At 45.3% G+C, this 21,780-nt stretch overlaps 1 protein-coding gene and 2 long non-coding RNA genes across 11 annotated transcripts in view; 2 read left to right on the top strand and 1 right to left on the bottom strand.

The window, feature by feature from the left end:
* PHIP (PHIP subunit of CUL4-Ring ligase complex) overlaps nt 1–1,508 on the bottom strand; it is a 65,696-nt gene extending 64,188 nt beyond the window's left edge. For all 8 annotated transcript variants that reach the window (XM_083497422.1, XM_083497418.1, XM_083497423.1 and 5 more), the window contains exons 1-4: nt 759–1,508; nt 575–633; nt 439–468; nt 175–234 (exon numbers count right to left, since the gene is read on the bottom strand). In XM_083497422.1, coding sequence (XP_083353548.1) covers nt 175–234; nt 439–468; nt 575–633; nt 759–831 — 222 coding nt within the window. In that variant the 5' untranslated portion in view covers nt 832–1,508. The remainder of the gene's footprint in view (nt 1–174; nt 235–438; nt 469–574; nt 634–758) is intronic.
* Nucleotides 1,509–1,611: 103 nt separating this feature from the next.
* LOC310704238 overlaps nt 1,612–21,780 on the top strand; it is a 35,662-nt gene continuing 15,493 nt past the window's right edge. For both annotated transcript variants that reach the window (XR_014524667.1, XR_014524668.1), the window contains exons 1-2: nt 1,612–1,866; nt 2,628–2,650. This is a non-coding gene — a long non-coding RNA (uncharacterized lncRNA). The remainder of the gene's footprint in view (nt 1,867–2,627; nt 2,651–21,780) is intronic.
* LOC310702373 lies at nt 15,824–21,422 on the top strand. Its single transcript, XR_014523478.1, has 3 exons — nt 15,824–16,463; nt 16,720–16,750; nt 21,163–21,422. It is a non-coding gene; the product is annotated as an uncharacterized lncRNA (long non-coding RNA).

Raw genomic sequence — 21,780 nt, forward strand, 5'->3', positions numbered from 1 at the left:
CAACACACACCGCCACGTCCAGGAAGCAAAAACCGGGAGCTTAAAAACTGGCCCCTATTTTTTTTTAAGTTGCTTTAAAAAAAAAATTGCGGGAAATTCAATTTTTAAAGGGCTGCTCACAAACTTTCCCTAGTACATCACATCGCAACCACGCCGACCGGCCGCTTCTCTTACTAGGCTCTCGTAGCTCCTGGGATGCTCCTTCCCCGTCCAGTCCGTGCGCTTAGGAAGCAACTGGGGGGAGAAAAAAAGACACACACCCCCGGTCACCGAGGGCTACTAGCCGCCCCCCCACCGCACCCCCCCTCCCGACGCCCCAGCAGCGCCCGCCCGCCCGGGATGGCGGAGGAAAGGGGAGGGGAGGAGGCGAGGCCGTTGCAGCCGCCGGCGCTGAGGCGGATGGAGAGCGCCGGGCTGGAAGGCGCTCGCAGCGCTTACCTCCTTCTCGGCGACTTCTCGGATCAGGACCTGCGGGAGCAACAAAAGAGGAGCGGAAGGAGGGCCGTCAGAAACCGGAGGAAGAGGCGGCGGCAGCCCACCCCGCAGGCCCAGACCCCGGCGCCAGCGCGCTTACCTGAGCCGCTTCCTCGCAGGGTCCGTTCTCCAGAAAGCGGGCGATGAGGAAATAGAGCTCTGCAGGGGGGGTGGGAAGAAAGGCGAAAACGGGGGGGTTGAGAAAGGCGAACACGCGCCGTGAGAGGGGGGGGGAGAGAAACACGGCCTTGGAGGAGGAGGCGGCAGCCCGGCCCCTCACTTACCCGCTCGCAGCTCCGCCGAGTGCCTGCCGCTGTTGTTGCTCCCGCCGCCTCCGCCGCCGCCGTCCCCGGACATGGCGAGCCAGAGGAGCCCGGCTGGCTGAAGCCGAGCTCCCCCGGCGGCGGGGCCCTGCGAGCCGAAGACGACGACGGCGCTCGCCCGGGAGCTGTCACTGTTTGTTCGGTGGCAACAGCCGCAACAGCGAGGCGCTCGGCTCCACCATTCAAGCCCCGGCGGCAGTAGCAGCGGCGGCGGCGGCAGCAGGAGGAGGAAACAACAACTCGCAGCAAAACCCGCCGCCAACCCAAGCGCCGCTGCTGCTGCTGCTGCTGCTGCCTCTCTCGTCAGCCAGCCAGCCAGCTTCGGGCGCGAGCGAGAGAGAGAGCGGGCGGAGTAGAGAACGCAATCCCTCCGCCGAGACAAAGAGTCCCAGCCCCCCTCCCCTCAGGGCGGGCGCGCGCGCACACAAACACGCACACGCCCCCCCTCCTCAACCCCCTTCACTCCCTTTCCTTCAGGTCGCCTTCCCCGGGGTTGGGTGGTGGTGGTATTGCGCTCCCCGCCCTAGAGAGCCCTGCCTCTCTTTTCCCCCCTCCTCCTCCCCCTCCCCACACAAAACAACGCGCTCGAGCTGAAGCTCGCTCCGGACTAGTGGGGGGGAAAGCCGAGCGAAGATGTCGGAGCGAGCGGGCAGAGGCGGGGTGTGGATAGGTGGGCGGGCAGCTTCGGCTGAAAGACGCTTTCTCTGTAAGAGAAGGGCTGGGAGGCCTCGGCGGCGGAGGGATACGGCGCGCGCGGAGGCGGGAGGAGCGATGGAAGGGGGGGGGTTGTGCGCGCGAGAGAGAGAGAGGCCCTTTGGCGGCGGTGGCGCTGGAAGTTGCTCAGTTTCAATGTAGCCGAACTAGGAACCGAATGAGGCAAAAAAAAATGCCCCCAGGGACCGCAGGCCCCACTGGGCGAGGCGGGCGTGAGAGGCTCTTCTCGGCCCTCGCCGTGCCAGGGCCTGCTGGGGGAGGGGGGTGAGCAGGTAGGGCCCGTCCTCTCCAGGCTTTCTCTCTTCTTCCACATGCCTCCTTGTCGCCTTTAAATGCTACAGATTCCCATCTGCTTGTAAGTTGCAATGTCATGCGTGGTTTTGGTTTGTTTTTTTCCTCTTTCCTAAGTGTTACTCATTAGGGGTGGGCGAGCGTGTTTATATGTATGTGTAAGGAAGAAATAAAAATGTATATATATTTTTCATACGCCTTGTCTCTACAGCTTTTCCTTTGTTATTGACTCTCTCCCTCTGGCTTAAAAGAGGAGCATGAAGTGACTTCCTGGTGTTATTAAAAGGTGCAATGTCAACATTTGCGTTTGCCCTGGTTTATTACTTAGATAGTGGGAGACGGCGGGTTAAGACAGCAATATTATTATGAAAGCAGACAAGTGAAAAGGATGAAAATGGATGCAACCTATGGCTGGACTTGAGGTAATTTACAGCTGGATCGATAACATACAGAAGGGTTATCGCATGATTAATGGTTACATTTACATTTTGTGTTTCATGCTGTATTTAGGTAATGAACAGGGCTCACCTGCCTAAAGTGTTTATTTCCATCTTAGGGAAGTGTCTTTAGAGGCATGATGTGTTACAGTTTGAATTTTATCAGAATAAACAGTGGTCAGCATTTGTTATGTAATATATCAATGTTTTGGGATTGAAAGTTGGGCATTGGGGAATTTTTGTATTCCAAAAAAGAAAGAAAAAGCGGCCATTTAAGCAATTAGTACAAATCAGTTAAAAACTGCTCATCAAATACAGTAAAGCTACAGTGATATGTTCTAGAGATGCTCGAACTATGTTAACCTAAAATGATTTCCTCTCTCTGAAGTTGCAGCTTTGAACGAAAATAAGGTATGTAGTTTTCAAGTAAATAATTATATAATATGTTGTATTAATGATTTTATAAGTGTCAAGTTATTAAGGCCCCAGCTCACAAAAGAGCTGCATATATGCTTATTTCAGCACAAAACTGGAACTGTATTTACCCTGAAATAAGCCCTATTAAACTCGGTGGGTCTTCCTTCTGAGTAAACTTGAATATGATTGCATTGCAAGAGCAATTGCTACAGTAGTCTTTTGCATCATATCACAAAAAAGAGAAAGCATATATCTGGAAAATGTATGAAGGTATGATTTGCAGTAAGTCCCACACTGCTGTTAGTTATTTCTGGAATTAGAAAAATTGATATCTAGAAGGTACACATGTCATCCTGAGATGAGTAACAAATTAATACAGGATTAATATTAAGTTAGAACTGAAGTGATTTTGTACTACAAGCTTTTCTGTTTTACTATCTTCACCATTTCATTTTCCTACTATTTTTGTGGCCCCCATTTGAACCTGATACTTTTATTTTACATTATAGAATTGTATGAAGGTTTTAATTAATCAATCTTTTAATAAAGTACTATATTTTTCAGTTACTCTGGAGCCTTATATTTAAGATGTAGAATGTGAATAAAGACCTTAATAGGCAGTGCTAATAAGATTTGCAAGTTTATCCTGCTCTTTTTATGGTTGCTTATATGTGTACAAATATAGCTAAGGTGTTTATATGAATTACAATCTATTGGTGCTGGATCTGTATTTCAATGTTACTTACTCTGAAAGAAATTAGTTTTTAATTAGAAGAAGGATGATTGTGACTATAAAGGCTTTCCTTTTTTGTATTATATATCCCACAGTAATTCTGTTGATTGAATTCACATGCAAAAACACTGACATTTCTATTATCACCAGTATAGCACACTAAAAATACAAGCAGAGGGTGCAGTTCTATCATTTTAAAATGATTTCTCTTCAATAAGATCATTGGCTTTTGTTTTGCATGCAAGTTGTTTTTTCTTCTACATAAGTCTTAGAATTATTTTGGTATTGTACATTTAGAATAGAGGATGTTGAGGTTTGTTCGTTCTTTTAATTGTAACAGCTTATTATCAGTGATACCTCAGCAGTGCATTGTGCTAAGTCCCAGTAATGTTATTGTTTTCTTTGCTAGAAAAATGTATTTCTGAAATCTCTCACACGGTCTCCAGTAGTATATTTTGAAATTCATGCATTTGTGTCGAATTGCATTATCCTTAAAGAGAAATATTTTAGTTCCACTGTCATTGAGATGTAATGGGTTCTTTGTGAACTGCTTCTGTTATAATGAGGTTTGTCCTACACAAGTAAGATTCCCCTTTTCAGAATAAAATAGCTATTTAAAATATATAACGATGTAGTCTAACTAGTGACGTTATGGTTTTAATTTTACAAAATCATGTTATAATTACAGGTGGTAGTAACATGGTTTTAATTTAACTTTCTGAAAATGAATGTTTGGCATTCCTTTCATTACTGTAGGGTTGCTGAGTTTCAGGAAACTTACAAAGATTTGTTTTCCCCATGGTAGATGCAACACCATATTTTACAGAGAAATTGAAAGACCTTTAGTAGCAGTTTATGAAACTCCTTCTTTAGAAAAATATTTGACAATAAAAATATTTGCTGTATTTAAAACAAATGTAGATAACACTGACTGTAGTATTTCTGGAATATTAGAAATAGATATAATTGACTGCATATCATTGTATATACATTTCTTTCAGTAAGACAGGAAATTGTGAGAAACATCAAGGGCATTGCCCCAAGAGAAAATGTTTTTATTAAGGCTGAGAAACACTTTGGCGGATGGATGCAAAGAAACATGAGTGGAACAACTATGCTTATTATTGTTTCATGAACTGTTTGAAAACTTCATGGAACAAAGTACCTGGAGGTACACCACAGTATGGAAACAAAGTATGGTCCGTACTGTAGTGTATAAGCGCTGCATCTAGGCATATCATCAATTATAGGGAGATGGGGGGCCCATGTTGTTTGAGAGGTGTTCCCCAGTGCAAAGCAAGCTCTAAGAGCTAGGGTGCAACTATTTCTACATTGCAATATTCACTCTGCAATGCAGAACTCTTTGCACCCCAGCCATTAAGGTGTGCTTTGCAATGGGGAGCTTCTCACACCTAATCCATTAGGGCTTCCTTTCCAAATGTGTGATTTAAACATAAGCATTTCTGGAAGATTTGGAGCTAGATGCAAAGGTGCCCTTCCACATCTGCAAGGGCCTTTATTCGACTAGAGGCTCTTGCAAATGTAAAGGGAAAAAATGTGATTTTCACCTACTCCCTCCTTCTGCAATCAACCTGAGCCACCTTCCATGCTTTTTGAAAGGTTTCACAATCCTCTGGAGCAGAGGTTTAAGGAATCCTTAAGACAGTGTTTCCCAACCTTTTTTGGGCAAAGGCACACTTGTTTCATGAAAAAAATCTCGAGGCACACCACCATGCCAGATGGGGAAAGGTCACTTTTTACTTATGTAAAAAAAAATTAAAAAATAGTAACAGCATAGAAGGTAATGGTTAGGCTAGCATCCCTCTTCCAAATATGCTAGGTTTTTATTTGCAGGGACTGTTCTACATGGGAAAGCATTCAGCACTGTCATTCTCCCATCTGCCATCTGAATTGGTACTATTCTGGGTCAACTTACTCTGCTGCATGTGTAGATGAAAATGGCACCAAGTGTGGGGGAGGGGGCAGAACAGGTTTCAGATACAGGATATTAAGCATACACGTACTTCAGATTGAACTGGTTGCTTGCTTTGCAAGTTTTCATTTCCCAAATGACTGCCTTGGCAAGCGCAATACCTACCAGGCTCAACGCCGGTCTCGCGCTGCCACTTCCCGCGCTCTCAAGGACCCGGGAGGAGGAAGGCGTGAAGGGAATCCCGAAGGCGTGAAAACCTCGCGCATGCGCAGGCCTTCCGCCTGCGACAGCCCAGTAGGCCGGCCGAAGCGAGTGGCGATGGGATGTGGGAGGGAGCTCGCTCGCCGTCCTGCGTGTGCCTATGTGGGGCACGTTACAGCCCTGTGACGTCAGCGCCACGCAGGCAGCCAGGCAGGCAGACGGCGAGAGCCCCGCGCTGGGCGGCCTCTCCTCGCCGCCGCCGCCCCGCCTCTCGCCGCCCAACTCGCCCGCCTCCCTCCCACGGCACACCAGGCAACGTCTCGCGGCACACTAGTGTGCCGCGGAACACCGGTTGGGAAACACTGCCTTAAGAATCAAATTCCCCCTTCCATTCATAGAAGTTGAGAGCAACGCTCATGCTATCTCTAATGCCAACCAATGGAAACCAGAGAGATATAGCAAACTGTCTTTCACAAGTGGTTGTGCAGTGATTTGCACTAATTGTGTTGCACTTTCTTTCACATAATGCTATGTCAGAAATAGCCCTTCCATGAGCAGAAAATGCTTTCTGCTTGTGGAACAACACACTTGGATCTAAACATACTGTTATAATAAAATAGCAGGAAATACTTTATTTTCGAAAGGAAATAGCAATGTTTCTACATATATCATAACTAACATACTAGTGGAACACAGTATGAGTAAAGGACCTCTAATGAATATGGATTGATAAGTTATGCAGTACCATTTTCAGACCCACTTATAGTGCATTATCAATATATTTGCATAAACGTTTTTGCTGGCACACACCCTGTTGAGGAAAGTGGTGAAATGAGGAATGTTGTGAAAAGTTGTTTAAAATGACTATACAAATACATTTCTGCAAAAACCCAGAATCTCTTGCCTTGCCTGTTTTGTACTTTTCAACTTGTAGTTTTAGTAATGAGGAACAAGTACGATGGGCAAGTTGCCAGGGCTAATACACTGAGAATATGTGAGGGTAGATTCTTGAATTTGTTTGTTGCACAATGAAAGGCCTGAAACATAGTCATGGAATTAAAGTTATCCTAAATTGTCACATTCTGTAGTGGGAAGTAGTGCTAAAAATATATGTGAGGGTTGATGCCTGTAGTTGAGATATCTTGCAAACATTTTTTTCAATGAACTTCATAGCCTTTTTAATATTTCTTACTCTGGCTCTCTTCCTATATGGTTATTTTTTACTATTTTGTCTCTCTTGTTAAATTTTACATACAAGTGTGCATCAAAGTATTCTAAACGCTAATTATGTAAACATTGTCCAGCATTAACATTTGCACATTTTCCCTTAGACATTTCATGTAATTTCAGTCCTAGAAGTTCAGTCATGACATGTGAGTATTGTGGATGGGGACTAGCAGAATAATCCTAACTACAGGAAGTTATGGCATTTAGGAGCCTCTGGGAGGGACTGTTGCCAACTAAACTGGCAGGTGAGTGTGGACATGAGTTTTGAGGAGTGGGCCCTAGGTGACATGACTGGGCTGAACAGGTTTTGGAATAGGTTTCTGCTTGCCCTGTCTCCCAGATCATCCCTTTTCGGGGACTTATGTTGTTCTAAGTTCCACCACCTTATCTCTAGCCCAACCAGGGTGAGGGGCTTAGACCACCGAAGCCCCAGCTTAGAAAGAAAGTCTGGGATCTGCTTAATCTAAACACTCTCATCCCAGAGGATCTTAAATTTGGCTCAGACTATTAATAAGCAAACCTGCATACTAGCAGTGCTAAATAGATACATATTATTTTTATTTATTATATTTTATTTACATGCTGCCTTTTGCCCAGTGCGGGACCCAAGACTTCTTACAGCATATATTAATACAGTTACAACTAAAAGACACAATAAATATAAATATTAAAAAACAAATAAATAACCGTATTAAAAACAGCACTAAAACAAAACTATTTAAAAACACACATGTACAAAGTATTACACTCATCGCCTGAAAACCCAGCAACAACAGTCAGTTAATAGCTAAAGGCCTGTACCTTTGGAAAGTTGTAATTTTTAGTTCACAGTACTGCTTTCAATTGGTTTTTGTACCTAAATGCAGTTGCCTACCTCACTTCACTACAGTTACTTAATGACAATTACTGTCATGAAGCTAAACCAATCTGCTAAGAAGCTACAACACAGCAGACTAGTGAGCTACCTAACGCTAATGTAGTTTCTGATGCTGTGTATCTATTTCAAAAATTAGGATTATTTCATAGAAGTCAAGGGCTTTGTTCGCTAATTGAAAGAAAGCTTGAGTCAACTTACAACTTTCTACAACATTTACAGAAATGTTCCTCAAAGCTACAAATAAGATCTTTCTCAAAGATTGATCCTGATCTTCGCTTTCTGGTATCATCACCAAGCAAGCCTCAAGATAATAGAAGGGAAAACAACATTTGAGATGTCAACAGCTCAGAACCAATGCCCTGATACAAAGGTGGTGTGGGGAGGGGGAGTCCCCCAAATTGGCTCTTTGGTGGACAGGAGGACTGGATTAAGCACCCTCTATCTCTTTCTAAACAGCTGATCAGCTAAATGTTACATTTTTGAAGTGTTACCTTACCCATGTGCAGTCCCTAAGCTGTAGAATGTGAGAGGATAACTCAGTAGTGTTAATTTTTATACACACAAATGAATCTGCTACGAATCTGTAGAGAGTGAGGAAACAATTCTTGGAAGATGGGTTCCACATGGATTGAGGGGTTAGTCAGGGCACTGATCTTAATACACAGCCTTGTGTTTAATATGTTGCATCTTTCAAGACATTGGTCAGATGAGTGACTTGCCCTGTAGAACAGTTTAACAATAATATGTGGTGGTATGGTGTGGAATGGCATGATATTTCATTCTCCTTTTACAAATGTCATCAGTTGCTACTATCTAAAATCAATAATAAGCCCATGGGGAGAAGTTACATAGAAGTGTATGCCTACTGTATACTACACAGTTATTCAAGTCTAAGCCTCCTTACGTTAGATATTTGATTTTAAGATACATCACTAGCATCATCTTAAACTACCATTTGCTGGCAGCGTTCAAGCTATTTCTTAAGTTGATGAACCATGGTTTATGAAGCCAGGAATGAGAATTTGGATCAAATGTTCTTCCATTCACACAGCAGCTTCATTCTTGGCTTGCTGTAAGCCCAAGTTCCCATTATATCTGAACAGGAGGATTCTGGTTTACTATCAGTTAACAAGCCAAGATAATGAGCCAGGATTTGAGGGGTGAGGCAGAGAAGGAGCACTTGTTCCCAGAATCATAAACCTTGGTCATACAAAACCTTGCTGTTGTGTATCTTTCCAACATATGCCATTCCTTTTTAAATTCTGTAAATAACCATTTATCTAGTCTCCTATGGTTATTAAGAATCCTCTGGGTATCGGATGGGGAGCTTTTTGGAGAAAGGTTTAAACAGTGTTATGGTGTGCATGGAATGTTGCAAGTTCAATTCCTAACCTTTCCAGTTAAAGTCTCAGGTAACAGCATTCAAAAAAGACCCATCCACTTGTCACATTAGGCTGCCTAGAGCTAGCGGGACCTATAACCTGGCTTCAGAATATAACAAGAGTCCTTTGGTATCAGACCAAAACCACCTTGTCCAGCACCCTGTTCTCCCTGTAACCAACCAGATAACTAGGGAAAGCCCATAAGCAGGAGGACATGAGTGCAACAGCACTCTTCCCTCTTGTGTTCCCAGCAACTTGGATTCAGACACATACTGCCTCTGACACTGGGGGTAGTACATAGCCATTATGACTAGTAGCCTTTGATAGTCTTATGCATGAATTTTAAAGTCCTCCAAGTTAGTGGCCACCACTACATGTTGTGAAATAAATTTCCGTAGTTTTAATTACATGCTGTGTGAGGAAATGCCTCCTTTTGCACATTCATCTTCATTTGATGAGCCCTAGTTCTAGTAGGGATACGGGTGGCGCTGTGGGTTAAACCACTGAGCCTAGGGCTTGCCGATCAGAAGGTTGGCAGTTCGAAACCCTGCGACAGAGTGAATGCCTGTTTCTCGATCCCTGCTCCTGCTAACCTACCAGTTCGAAAGCACTTCAAAGTGCAAGTAGATAAATAGGTATCGCTCCGGTGGGAAGGCAAACGGCGTTTCCATGTGCTGCTCTGGTTCGCCAGAAGCGGCTTAGTCATGCTGGCCACATGTACGCCGGCTCCCTCAGCCAATAAAGCGAGATGAGCGCCGCAACCCCAGAGTCGTCCACGACTGGACCTAATGGTCAGGGGTCCCTTTACCTTTACCTAGTTCTAGTATTAGGAGAAGAAGAAAACATTCACATTCTACTTTCTGCCAGTGTGTATAATTTTATATGCCTCTATTTTACTTGCCTTTTTCAGATTTAAAAGCCCCAAAGACTTTGTATAAGGCAGCATCATATATATTCATAAAAGCTTGATAAGGCCGCAAACTACTACTAACTGAGTTTAGGCACACAAGATTAGTAAAGTTTTCTGTGGACATAATGCAAGCCTTTCCTGATGCGAAAGCACTTTTTTCTGAAGCATCACATTGCTAGGAAGCAACTTAATTAAGGAAGAATGGAATAATGTTTTACTGCAGATTTCCTTTATCAAAGTTATAACAATATCTTTCAAGAATGATTAATTCGGTGACTCGGAAGGTCTACTGATTGTTCCTTTATTTGTAGGTATTTTAATGTAGTTCAATGTTTATATTTCTATCTACAATTGATACTAAATCAAGTATTTATAAAACTAATATGAACTGGTTATATCTAACAGAAGTTCTTTGAAAGCCATTAAGAATTCAAATATATTTATAAAGCTTTTATCGCATATTTATTGTTTTTGCATTCACTAAATGAGCTACTTCCAAATCAGTTATTCACTATGCATTCAAGTATACAGTTTCCTTACATCACATGTCTGTTTAATGTACATGTAAAACACATAATGTACAAACACATTCCATTTGTCACAATAAGATATATGGGGGAAAGATCAATTATTCCTACTTGGTTAGAACAGTATATTGTCTGCTTTCACAGTCTTGTCTCTTGGGAATTGGCTCTTGCAGCTGTTGAATTGTTTTGCTTACATATTATAAGTGGAGCTATCTACCGATTTTAAACCTTTTAGTCGATTAATCATCGTGACTTTCAACAAAATAATTTAAATTTAAATTTCAAATTGATATAAATGAAGGGGCCTTTTGAGATATTGAAGGAACTATGAGAGCACACAGTGGATTAAGGAAAAGCTGACGTTCATTTTTGATCACTCAGAATATCCTTTTTCATTCTCCGTTACAGTTACACTAGAACCAAAATAGCTTTAAAAAGAACTGTGTGTTTAAGACTCAGCCTCGCTGTTTAACATTTGCACCTACTGATTAATATAGTAAAAATTCAGCATATTAATTGCCAATTAAATATTTAAGTGGTGGTGGGCAAAGTACTGTAAACACATATATTGATGTGACAAACTACCACAAAGCAAGTACGGTCAGCATCTCATGTGAGTGAAATAAAGCAAGGAAATTATGAAAATTTCTGATGGGATGCTCACATGTTTTTAATGTGCACATATGTGCATGCAATGTATGAGAACTTACAAGGCTGGCTACACTTCCGGATACAGTGTCTGTGCAGTAATGTGCAGCAGCCAATTTTGCTTGCATGTGAAGGGGTCCTGAGCAGCTATGCCTCCTGCTAATAACATCCTTGATTAGTTATTAGTCAAAATGCAGCACTTATACACAGCCCAACAAGACAACAGTTGGGAAACTGCAGTTAGTGCAGAATGCAATGGCTAGCTTTCTAATTGGGGCAATTTATTGCAAATTTGCGACACCTTTTTTATTTTTTAAAAAATTGAACTGGTTTTAGCATGCTACTGGGCCAGGTTTAAGTTTTTGATATTTATCTATAAAGCCGTAAGCAACTTCTGACCAGGTTCTCTAAGGGAGTGCCTTCTCCCCTAAGATTGTCAAATGAGGCCCTCCTGTTTGTTCCACAGTCAGTGGAGGTCTATTTGCAACAAGAAAGAGATGGATATTTTCTGTTATTGCACATGGTTTATAGAAAAGCTCCCCTTCTGAGATAAGGCAAGCGTCTACTTTTCCTTCATTACTGGCACTTGCTGAATGACTACTTCCTATTTTAGGCTTTGCCTGGCAATTAATACCAGCATATTGAGCCTTTCCTGACTTTGTTCCTGCTGCATTTACTGTGATTTTTATTATTATTATTATTATTATTATTATTATTACTATTATTATTATTACTATTAGTAGTAGTAGTAATAGTAATAGTAGTAGTAGTGAAAAAGGATTTTAAAACAAATTATTGTTGGTATCCTGGAGGAAGCCAAACATTTTTATGAAAAAGTTGGGGTATAAATTCCTAAAATAATAAATTAATTAATACATCTTTTGTGGGATGGATACTGGGTTTTCATAGTAGAAAGCACTTCCCTGCCCCTCCCCACATGCACACACACACACAAAGCACAACACACTTCTATCTGCATAGATGAATAAACGGTACTCTTTTTAAAATATGCATACCTCTATGGTCTGCTTTCCGAAGATCCAAGTGTAGTTGTTTGTTTAATTTGATAATCAGTTGTTGTATTTCTTAGTATTTCAGCTGCAGACAACAACTAGTGAGTGGTAGGTGATAGGGGCAGCAGCAAACAGGCCTGGTGTCAGTACCTGGACCAGCATGGTGCTGATGCTGACTGTTGCAATATCCTTTCTTTTTAATGCCATATTTATGTGACTCTAATGTGCACCTTAATTTTCAAAACCTTGAAACCAAAGAAGTATTTACTAGCAAATGTAAATGCACCATCAAATCTAATGTGCACTCTAATTTCCGTGACATAATTTGGCCAAAAAAGGTGTGCATTACATTCAAGTAAATACATCGTGTATGTCTACAGAGTTCTAGACCTTTATTATTATTATTATTATCATTATTATTATTATTTATTTTATATATACACACACACACATATTTTCCACAGCAAAGTGATCTGCATTCACAAAAAATGTGTGTAGCAGCAGGGCAACAGAAGCAAACTCCATTTTATTCCCATAGTCACGATGATCCTATTATTTAACTGAGTTTAAAACATGAAACTACACCTGCTCAGAATATTTCTTGTTTAAATTGGGGCTGTCTGTGTTTCAATCTCACATATCAGGAATATAGAAGCAGCTGTAAAGCATAGAATGACCTGGGGCGGTGGGGAGATAAATGTTAATTCTGTTTCACAACTGAGGTAATATATGCAGCCATCTAAAGGGGGGGGGGGGTAGCTTGTAAGACCATTAAGTCCAGGTTCCGAAATTATCTACCTGCACCACTGCTGTATAGTAAATGCTCTAATTAGAACACCCAAATCGGTGCATTCATTCAATAGTAAATTATGTATTAAGTGTTTTTTGCAAGCTTCGCTGCAGGTTTCTGTCCAAAAGGTAGTTAATGTGAAGAAACCTGCTGAGTGAGGCTTTTCTTCTGTGCTTGCCCTGAAAAGTAAAAGTATAATAATCCCTTTCTTATATATCATATAGTCCTAGTGCCGTCTAAAACAAAACATTATTTTGAGGCAGAGCTTTATTTTAGAAATGTCAGCTCTATTGGCAGCAGGTGGGCTGCTGAAATTATTCCTGAATTAAAATCCAGTCTACTTGTCGTCTTCTAGGTTGTGCAGAGTCAAAGCACTGCCACGATATTTGTGTCCCTAGCTGGCTAGTGAGATCACAGCAGAATGTGTCTTAACACCACCAGCAAATGTTGCTGTTGTGCAGTAGATAATAGTGTGTGTGATGATAGGAATTATATAGTTATTTATGTTCAGCAACATAGCAGCATCTCAGTCATCACACAGTCTGCTCTGGCAATACAGCTCTCTACGTGAAATAACGTGACACATTAGCTACAGCTGACTTGCCATATAAAAGGCCAGCGCTGCACCTCTAGCATTAGAAAGTAGTGGACAGTGTTGAGGTTGTGCCACTCACCTGACCTCTATTCAGCTAAGTCATGACAGCATAAGCCTCCAAACCAGAGCACAATATACACCAGGAGGCTTGATTTGGTCAGAATCGAGTATACACTTCCGAAGTTAACACTAAATACATTACTTCTGGTAATGTAGAAGAATAGCCATTGCTGGTCTCTAGTACTATGTCCGAACGGTGATTCTGGATCATAATAATAATAATAAATTTTATTCATACCCCGCCTTCTCCGGTCAGAGCCGGGCTCAGGGTGGCTAACACCAATAAAATCACAGTAAAAACATAATAGGGGGGAAAGAAAAAGAAAAGAAAAAAAACAATTTAAAATACAGGTTAAAATGCAATTTAAAATGCAGCCTCATTTTAAAAGTAGCTGATAAATCATATTAGCATATTAATTAGCATATTAACTAGCATGTTATTATTATTTAGTAGTCCTCAGTATCATTTGATGCTCTTGCTCTCATTTTGAAAACATATCCATATTCTGCAAATAAAGTTATTTTTAATATTATACTACACTACACTGAAATGTTTAAATGTTGCTTTGATTGTCCTTGAATCTTCCCACCACTCTTTCCACCCTCTCCTGCCACACCAGTGTGGCACACCACGCTCATTGAGAACCATGGTCCCAGACTCTCTTTCAGGTGCTCCTCAGTCTTTTCATTAAGGCTGTCTAGCAACAAAAGTATACCAGGGCCTCTTGTCCCTGTCTCCTTGGGCTTTCAAAATTGCAACCCCTCTGACGCAGGCAGAGTCTCAACCCAACTAGCAAATAAGAACTGGGAATGCAGCCCAGGTGTTTGAACCAATCCCCTTCAGCACAGCTCTTCCCCAAGTAGTGCAACAGGAAGTTCCCAGCAAGCCTTCCACTTCTCCTCTTGCACAGGATTTCTATGGTTGTAAATATTTCAGTCAACGTCCCAGCCCCCTAGATCTGTCTAATGGTAAGAAGTTCTTCTAAAGATAGCTGCTATTGAAGATGGATGGCAAGGTGTGTAAAACAGGTTGATTCAGACAGTAAGGCTGAGAAGCCTTTGCAGTCGATCTGTACTGAAAAGTTAAAAGCATTGATTCAGATCACCTCCCACTCTGTCCTACTACTTGACGCCTTTTAAAGTGGCACTGCAGAGTTAAGATAAGCCTTTAGCTCTTTGGGGGGGGGGTCAAGAAATTTACACAGGCAAAAGCACCAAAAGGGTCAAAACAGCTTTAAAGACAATATGAAGGTAATAGAATATATAAGAAATTATATTCTGCTAAATGGAAGGTAGCTTTTGGGAAATAAACTGAACACAAACACTACACTACTTTTAAGCTATCATTTCATCGTAATGGAAACAAACAGTTCTGAACAGCTGAAGAATACTTAAGCAAAATTTCTACCCTGCCTTTTGATGAAATCATATGTAGAAGCCTGCCGTACTGCTTAGTGCAGGGGTCTGCAACCCGCGGCTCCGGAGCCGCATGTGGCTCTTTTACAACTTTGCCGCGGCTCCGGGACGGATACTAGCGAGGGGAGGAGGCGCATTGTGCGCCCCGACACTCCCCACTGTGGCGGGCGCTGTACTGGCTGTGATGTCGCATGGGGGCGGTGCGTGCGTTAGTCACGCACCGTCCCGACGTCACCTTCCCGCCCGCTGTCAGATCGGAGGGCAGCGGCGTGCATGCTTTAAATGTTGCAATGGTTTTGCGGCTCCCATGTGTTTTTTTCTTCGGAAACAGGTCCAAGTGGCTCTTTTTGTCTTAAAGGTTGCAGACCCCTGGCTTAGTGACCTATGCACGTTGCTGCTCAGAGATTAACCATTTCATTTGAAGAAGAAACAAAATGAGGACTGTAGGACTGGTGATGCAGCCCTTGAAAAAGGGATGGTGGTAGTTTTTTAATGCAGTCTACATAAACCAGTGACACGTTTAGTTACTACTGTTAATAAGAACTTAAGCTGGATGACTCGTCAATGGGATTTGTATCCAAACATAAACCTAATTACTCAGAAGAAAGCCCCATTAATTTCAGTAGGATCTGCTTCCAAGTAAATGTGCAAAGGAAGTGTTTATTCAACTTAAATTAGGGTACTTTAGCTTAATGTAAAATAGAGTTTTCTTTTACATTGTAGTATGCTATAGGTATACCAGCTTTGATTGCGTTTTCCATTTCCCTCTAATTAAATGCCAATAAAGTAATAGTTACATTTTAAAAATTATTAAAGGTTCAACTGAAAAAATGATATGTAAAAACTCATAATGAATCTCATTTCACCATATGGGTGAAATATGGAGCTGTAAAAGAAAAGGCATTGCTGTTGTAGAATATAAATAAAGTAAAAACAGCAGAAGTAAACTGATATTGCTGGCATCCTTCTGTCTCCGGAGACAGTGGAGGAGTGTGCCTTTGGGGGTGAAGTCAAGCTATTATCCACCTGCTGTGGCTGTAGAGACCAATAAAGGAGAGACATGTTTTGTTGCAGCTGGGGCAAATGAAGGTGTCCGGTTCTGCTGATGCATGTGTACCATGGCGTTTTTTCTTTCTGCGCTCCTCCCAGTGGTCATTCCTTCTCTGGTTACTGCTTTGTTTACACAACCTGGCTGATTGTCACCAGACTCTGCGGTCATCTACAAGGGATTCCCACGCGATGGAATTAAGGTTCTAGCCTTCATGTCACATTTGCAGACATCGGAGTTGGTCTGCCAATAGGTCTGGTACCTGAAGCCAGCTCCCCGTAGAGCATGTTTGTGGGAATCCTGCAATCTTCCATTCTGTGGACATGACCAAGCAAGCAGAGATGAAATGCAAACATCTGGGAATGTGGGCTTGGGAGAACACATCTTTGTTTCAGATTGTCCTGCTACTTGATGCCCAAAATCTTCCTGATGAAGTGCACGAGGAAGGTGTTATGTACTGAAGTTCTCACCCTGGGCCAGCAGGGGGATACTGCAGATAGTTTGTATGCAAATGAAGGATCGAAAAGTGATGTTCAGTGATTGGATAGTTTTAGAAAATGGCAACAGTTACATTGTTCTGGAGCTCTATATAAGCAGGCTGACTGAGCCCCTCAGCTTAGTTCTGTTCTGACATCTGAATAAAGAAGAGCTGTTTGAAGAATCGCTGTGTCGTCTGCTATGTTCGCCCACAACTTAACAGAAGGCATTAAGGCATCGCTCCTGGTGGGTGTTATGTTAATAAATAATAATAATAATAATAAATTTTATTTATATCCCGCCCTCCCCAGCCGAAGCCGGGCTCAGGGCGGCTGACAACACTAAAATAGTGCAACATTATAAAAACATCATAAGAATTAATTAAAATCAGAATTGATGGCAACCATAAACTAAAGTACTGTAAAGATTGCCAAAGGAGGGAGTCAGGCTGTGCCCCAACCAAAGGCCTGGTGGAACAGCTCTGTCTTGCAGGCCCTGCGGAAAGATGTCAAGTCCTGCAGGGCCCTTGTCTCTTGTGACAGAGCGTTCCACCAGGTTGGAGCCGCAGCCGAAAAAGCCCTGGCTCTAGTTGAGGCCAACCTAACCTCTCTGAGGCCTGGGACCTTCAAGATGTTTTTATTTGAGGACCGTAAGTTCCTCTGTGGGGCATACCAGGAGAGGCGGTCCCGTAGATACGAGGGTCCTAGGCCGTATAGGGCTTTGAAGGTTAGAACCAGCACCTTAAACCTGACCCTGTACTCCACCGGGAGCCAGTGCAGCTGGTATAGCACCGGATGAATGTGATCTCGCAGCGAGGACCCCGTAAGGAGTCTCGCTGCGGCATTCTGCACCCGCTGGAGTTTCTGGGTCAGTCTCAAGGGCAGCCCCACGTAGAGCGAGTTACAATAATCCAATCTGGAGGTGACCGTCGCGTGGATCACAGTGGCTAGGTCAGGGCGAGAGAGGTAAGGGGCCAACTGCTTAGCTTGGCGGAGATGAAAAAATGCCGCCTTTGTTATAGCTGTAATCTGCGCCTCCATAGAGAGGGAGGTATCGAAGATTACACCCAAACTCTTGACGGACGGTGCTGGCACTAATTGCACCCCCGCAAGAGATGGGAGTTGCCCCCTCAATCCCATATCGTCCCGTCCCAGCCAGAGGACCTCTGTCTTCGAAGGATTTAACTTCAACCGGCTCCCACGTAACCATCCAGCCACAGCTTCCAAGCATCTGATCAGTGTGTCTGGGGCCGAGTCAGGATGGCCATCCATCAACAGATAGAGTTGGGTGTCATCAGCATACTGATGGCAGCCCAGCCCAAAACTCCGGACAAGCTGGGCGAGGGGGCGCATAAAGATGTTAAAAAGCATCGGGGAGAGAATCGCACCCTGAGGCACTCCACACACCAAGGAGTGGCGGGATGACAGTTCCCCCCCAAGCGCCACCCTCTGTCCCCGACCAGAGAGAAACGAGCGCAGCCATTGAAGGACTGTGCCCTGGATCCCCACGTCGGCGAGGCGGTGGTCCAGAAGTTCGTGATCGACCATGTCGAAAGCTGCTGACAGATCTAGAAGAATCAGCAGCCCCGACCCACCTCGATCCAGCTGTCTACGAAGATCATCTGTTAGGGCGACCAGAGCCGTCTCGGTCCCATGACCAGCGCGGAAGCCGGACTGGAATGGATCCAGAGCCGATGTTTCATCCAGAAACCTACCAAGCTGTTCAGCAACCGCTCTCTCAATCACCTTACCCAGGAATGGAAGATTCGAAACTGGGCGGTAATTGGATAGATCTAAGGGATCTAATGATGTTTTCTTTAAGAGTGGACGCACCACTGCCTCCTTCAATTCCCCTGGGAATGTCCCGGTGCCAAGGGACAAATTGATGATATCCCCCAGGGGGGCCCGCACCTCGTCTGGACATGCTCTAATCAGCCAAGACGGGCACGGGTCGAGAGGACAAGTGGTGGGCTTTCCAGCTCGGAGGAGTCTGTCCACATCGGCTGGGGATATCCGGTCAAAGTGGTCCAGTACTGGACCCGAGGACAGTCGAGGGGCCTCCAGTTCCTTTATTGTATCCAAATTGGCAGGGAGGTCATGGCGGAGCGACAGGACCTTCTCCGCAAAAAAGCTCGCAAATGCCTCACAGCTGTGTGTCGAATTGTTATTTAAATTTGGCTGTCCTTCGAGGGACGTTAAAGACCGAATTATACTAAATAATTGTGCCGGGCGAGAGCTAGCGGATGCAATGGAGGCCGAGAAGTAGGACTTCTTAGCGGCCTTCACTGCCATCTCGTAGGTTTTCATAAAAACCCTATAAGATGTTCTTGAGGCTCCGTCACGGGCACCCCGCCATACTCGCTCTAGCCGTCTGAGGTCCCGCTTCATTTTCCGGAGCTCCTCAGTAAACCAGGGAGCCCGGTTTCTGCGGGGTCGCAGAGGGCGCTTAGGTGCGATCTCATTGATGGCTGCCAGGAGCTGGGTATTCCAGCCCTCAACAAGCTCAGTCAATGAGTCGCCAGGGGGAGCAAGGTCCCGCAAGGCTTGGCGGAATCTATCAGGGTCCATCAGCCTCCGCGGGCGAGCCCAAATCGGCTCACCACCTAAGCAGGGTGGGGGTGGAACATCAATCCTGGCTTTCAGAGCGTAGTGATCAGACCATGGCACCTTCATCGAAGGAGACATGATCACATCTATACCAACGCCAAAGATCAGATCCAGCGTGTGGCCTGCTTGATGTGTGGGGCCCGAAACAAACTGGGAGAGCCCTAGTGTCGCCATGGAAGACACCAGGTCCAGAGCCTGTGAGGAGGGAGTGGCATCGGCATGGATGTTGAAGTCCCCCAATACCAATAGGTTAGGGAACTCCAAGGCCCAGCCGGCCACCGCCTCCAGCAGGCCTGACAGGGTGGCTGCTGGTGCGCTAGGTGGCCGGTACACCAGCCAGACAGCCAAGCTCACCTCGGAGCCCCACACTAGGCCAACACATTCAATGCCGGGGATCGATGGCGGTGGTAGAGCCCTGAAAGAACAATCTTCCCGGATTAATAATGCCACCCCTCCCCCCCGGCCCACAGTCCGTGACTGGTGGAGGACGGAGAAACCCGGGGGCGCCATCTCTCGTAAGGTAACAGTTACCCCTTCGCGCACCCAGGTCTCCGTCACACAAGCCAGGTCGACCCCCTGCGAGATGATGAAATCTCGCAGGGTGGCGGTTTTATTGCCTATAGACCTGGCATTGCACAACACCAGTGACGGAGGTGAGTAATCCTTTCTCACCCTACCCTCGTCTCTCGGGATGGGGCGCAGATTGGAAGGGGTACGAGCATATCCGTATCTCGATCCCCTTCGCCTATGCCATCTGCCCCCACCGCCATACCTCCCTCGCCCCTCCACAGTAGGAATCCCAAGCCTCATACTCGCCTCCATTTACAGAATATAAAAGCAACAAAAAATACACCGAAACAAAACCAATCCCCACCCCACTCAACAAACCATCCCACCCCAACCCAAAATAAAACAAAACAAAATAAAAATACATGGATAAAAAACCACCGTTTCTGGTGGTACAACAAAATAAAAAGTAAAACCCCTTTAAAACATTTTAAAATATATAACACGCTTAAACATTTGCTGCCACAGCAGCAGTGTCCTTAGAGTTGTGGCGGTGGTGAGTATGGGGGCCGCCCCCAAGCCCAAGGTGGGGAGTGGGCTTGCAGGGGGAGCGGTCCTCCCCAAGACTCACCGGCAAAGCGGCAGCAGCGATGTCCCGAGGCCTCCTTGGAGCCTTATATGCTGAGGTGGAGTCTGGGGCCCGCTCCCAGGCCCAAGGTGGAGAATGGGCTTGCAGGGGGAGCGGTCCTCCCCAAGACTCACTGGCAGAACAACAGCAGTGATGTCCCGAGGCCTCCTTGGAGCCTTGTGTGCTGAGGTGGAGTCTGGGGCCCGCCCCCAGGCCCAAGGTGGAGAATGGGCTTGCAGGGGGAGCGGTCCTCCCCAAGACTCACCGGCAAAGCGGCAGCAGCGATGTCCCGAGGCCTCCTTGGAGCCTTGTGTGCTGAGGTGGAGTAAGGGGCCCGCCCCCAGGCCCAAGGTGGAGAGTGGGCTTGCAGGGGGAGCGGTCCTCCCCAAGACTCACCGGCAAAGCGGCAGCAGCGATGTCCCGAGGCCTCCTTGGAGCCTTATATGCTGAGGTGGAGTCTGGGGCCCGCCCCCAGGCCCAAGGTGGAGGATGGGCTTGCAGGGGGAGCGGTCCTCCCCAAGACTCACCGGCAAAGCGGCAGCAGCGATGTCCCGAGGCCTCCTTGGAGCCTTGTGTGCTGAGGTGGAGTAAGGGGCCCGCCCCCAGGCCCAAGATGGAGGATGGGCTTGCAGGGGGAGCGGTCCTCCCCAAGACTCACCGGCAAAGCGGCAGCAGCGATGTCCCGAGGCCTCCTTGGAGCCTTATATGCTGAGGTGGAGTATGGGGCCCGCCCCCAGGCCCAAGATGGAGGATGGGCTTGCAGGGGGAGCGGTCCTCCCCAAGACTCACCGGCAAAGCGGCAGCAGCGATGTCCCGAGGCCTCCTTGGAGCCTTGTGTGCTGAGGTGGAGTAAGGGGCCCGCCCCCAGGCCCAAGGTGGAGAGTGGGCTTGCAGGGGGAGCGGTCCTCCCCAAGACTCACCGGCAAAGCGGCAGCACATCTCACTACCATAAAGCAGTGTGCTCAACACACAAGCCTGGTAAACTTTGATATAAAAAGGTAAAGGACCCCTGACAGTTAAGTCCAATCGCAGACAACTCTGGGGTTGTGGCGCTCATCTCGCTTTATAGGCCGAGGGAGCCGGCGTTTATCCGCAGTTTCTCCGGGTCATGTGGCCAGCATGACTAAGCCGCTTCTGGCGCAACGGAACACCGAAACCAGAGCAGCGCATGGAAATGTCGTTTACCTTCCCACCGGAGTGTACCTAGTTATCTGCTTGCACTTTTTGGCATGCTTTCGAACTGCTAGGTTGGCAGGAGCTGGGACCGAGCAACGGGAGCTCAACCCGTCATGGAGATTCGAACTGCCTACCTTCTGATCGGCAAGCCCAAGAGTCTCAGTGGTTTAGACCACAGTGCCACCTGCGTCCAAACTTTGATATAATGTCATGCATTTTCACAGCAAAGTATAAAGGGACCGTTTGTGTACTATTAGTTGTTCTTCTAAATATGTAGTGGTTAAGAGCGGTAGTCTTGTAATCTGGTAAACCAGGTTCGATTCCCCGCTCCTCCACCTGCAACTGCTGGGTGATCTTGAGCTAGTCACAC

The sequence above is a fragment of the Podarcis liolepis genome (genome assembly GCF_965112155.1).
Source record: "Podarcis liolepis genome assembly, chromosome: 3".
In the NCBI taxonomy this organism is placed as follows: domain Eukaryota; kingdom Metazoa; phylum Chordata; class Lepidosauria; order Squamata; family Lacertidae; genus Podarcis; species Podarcis liolepis.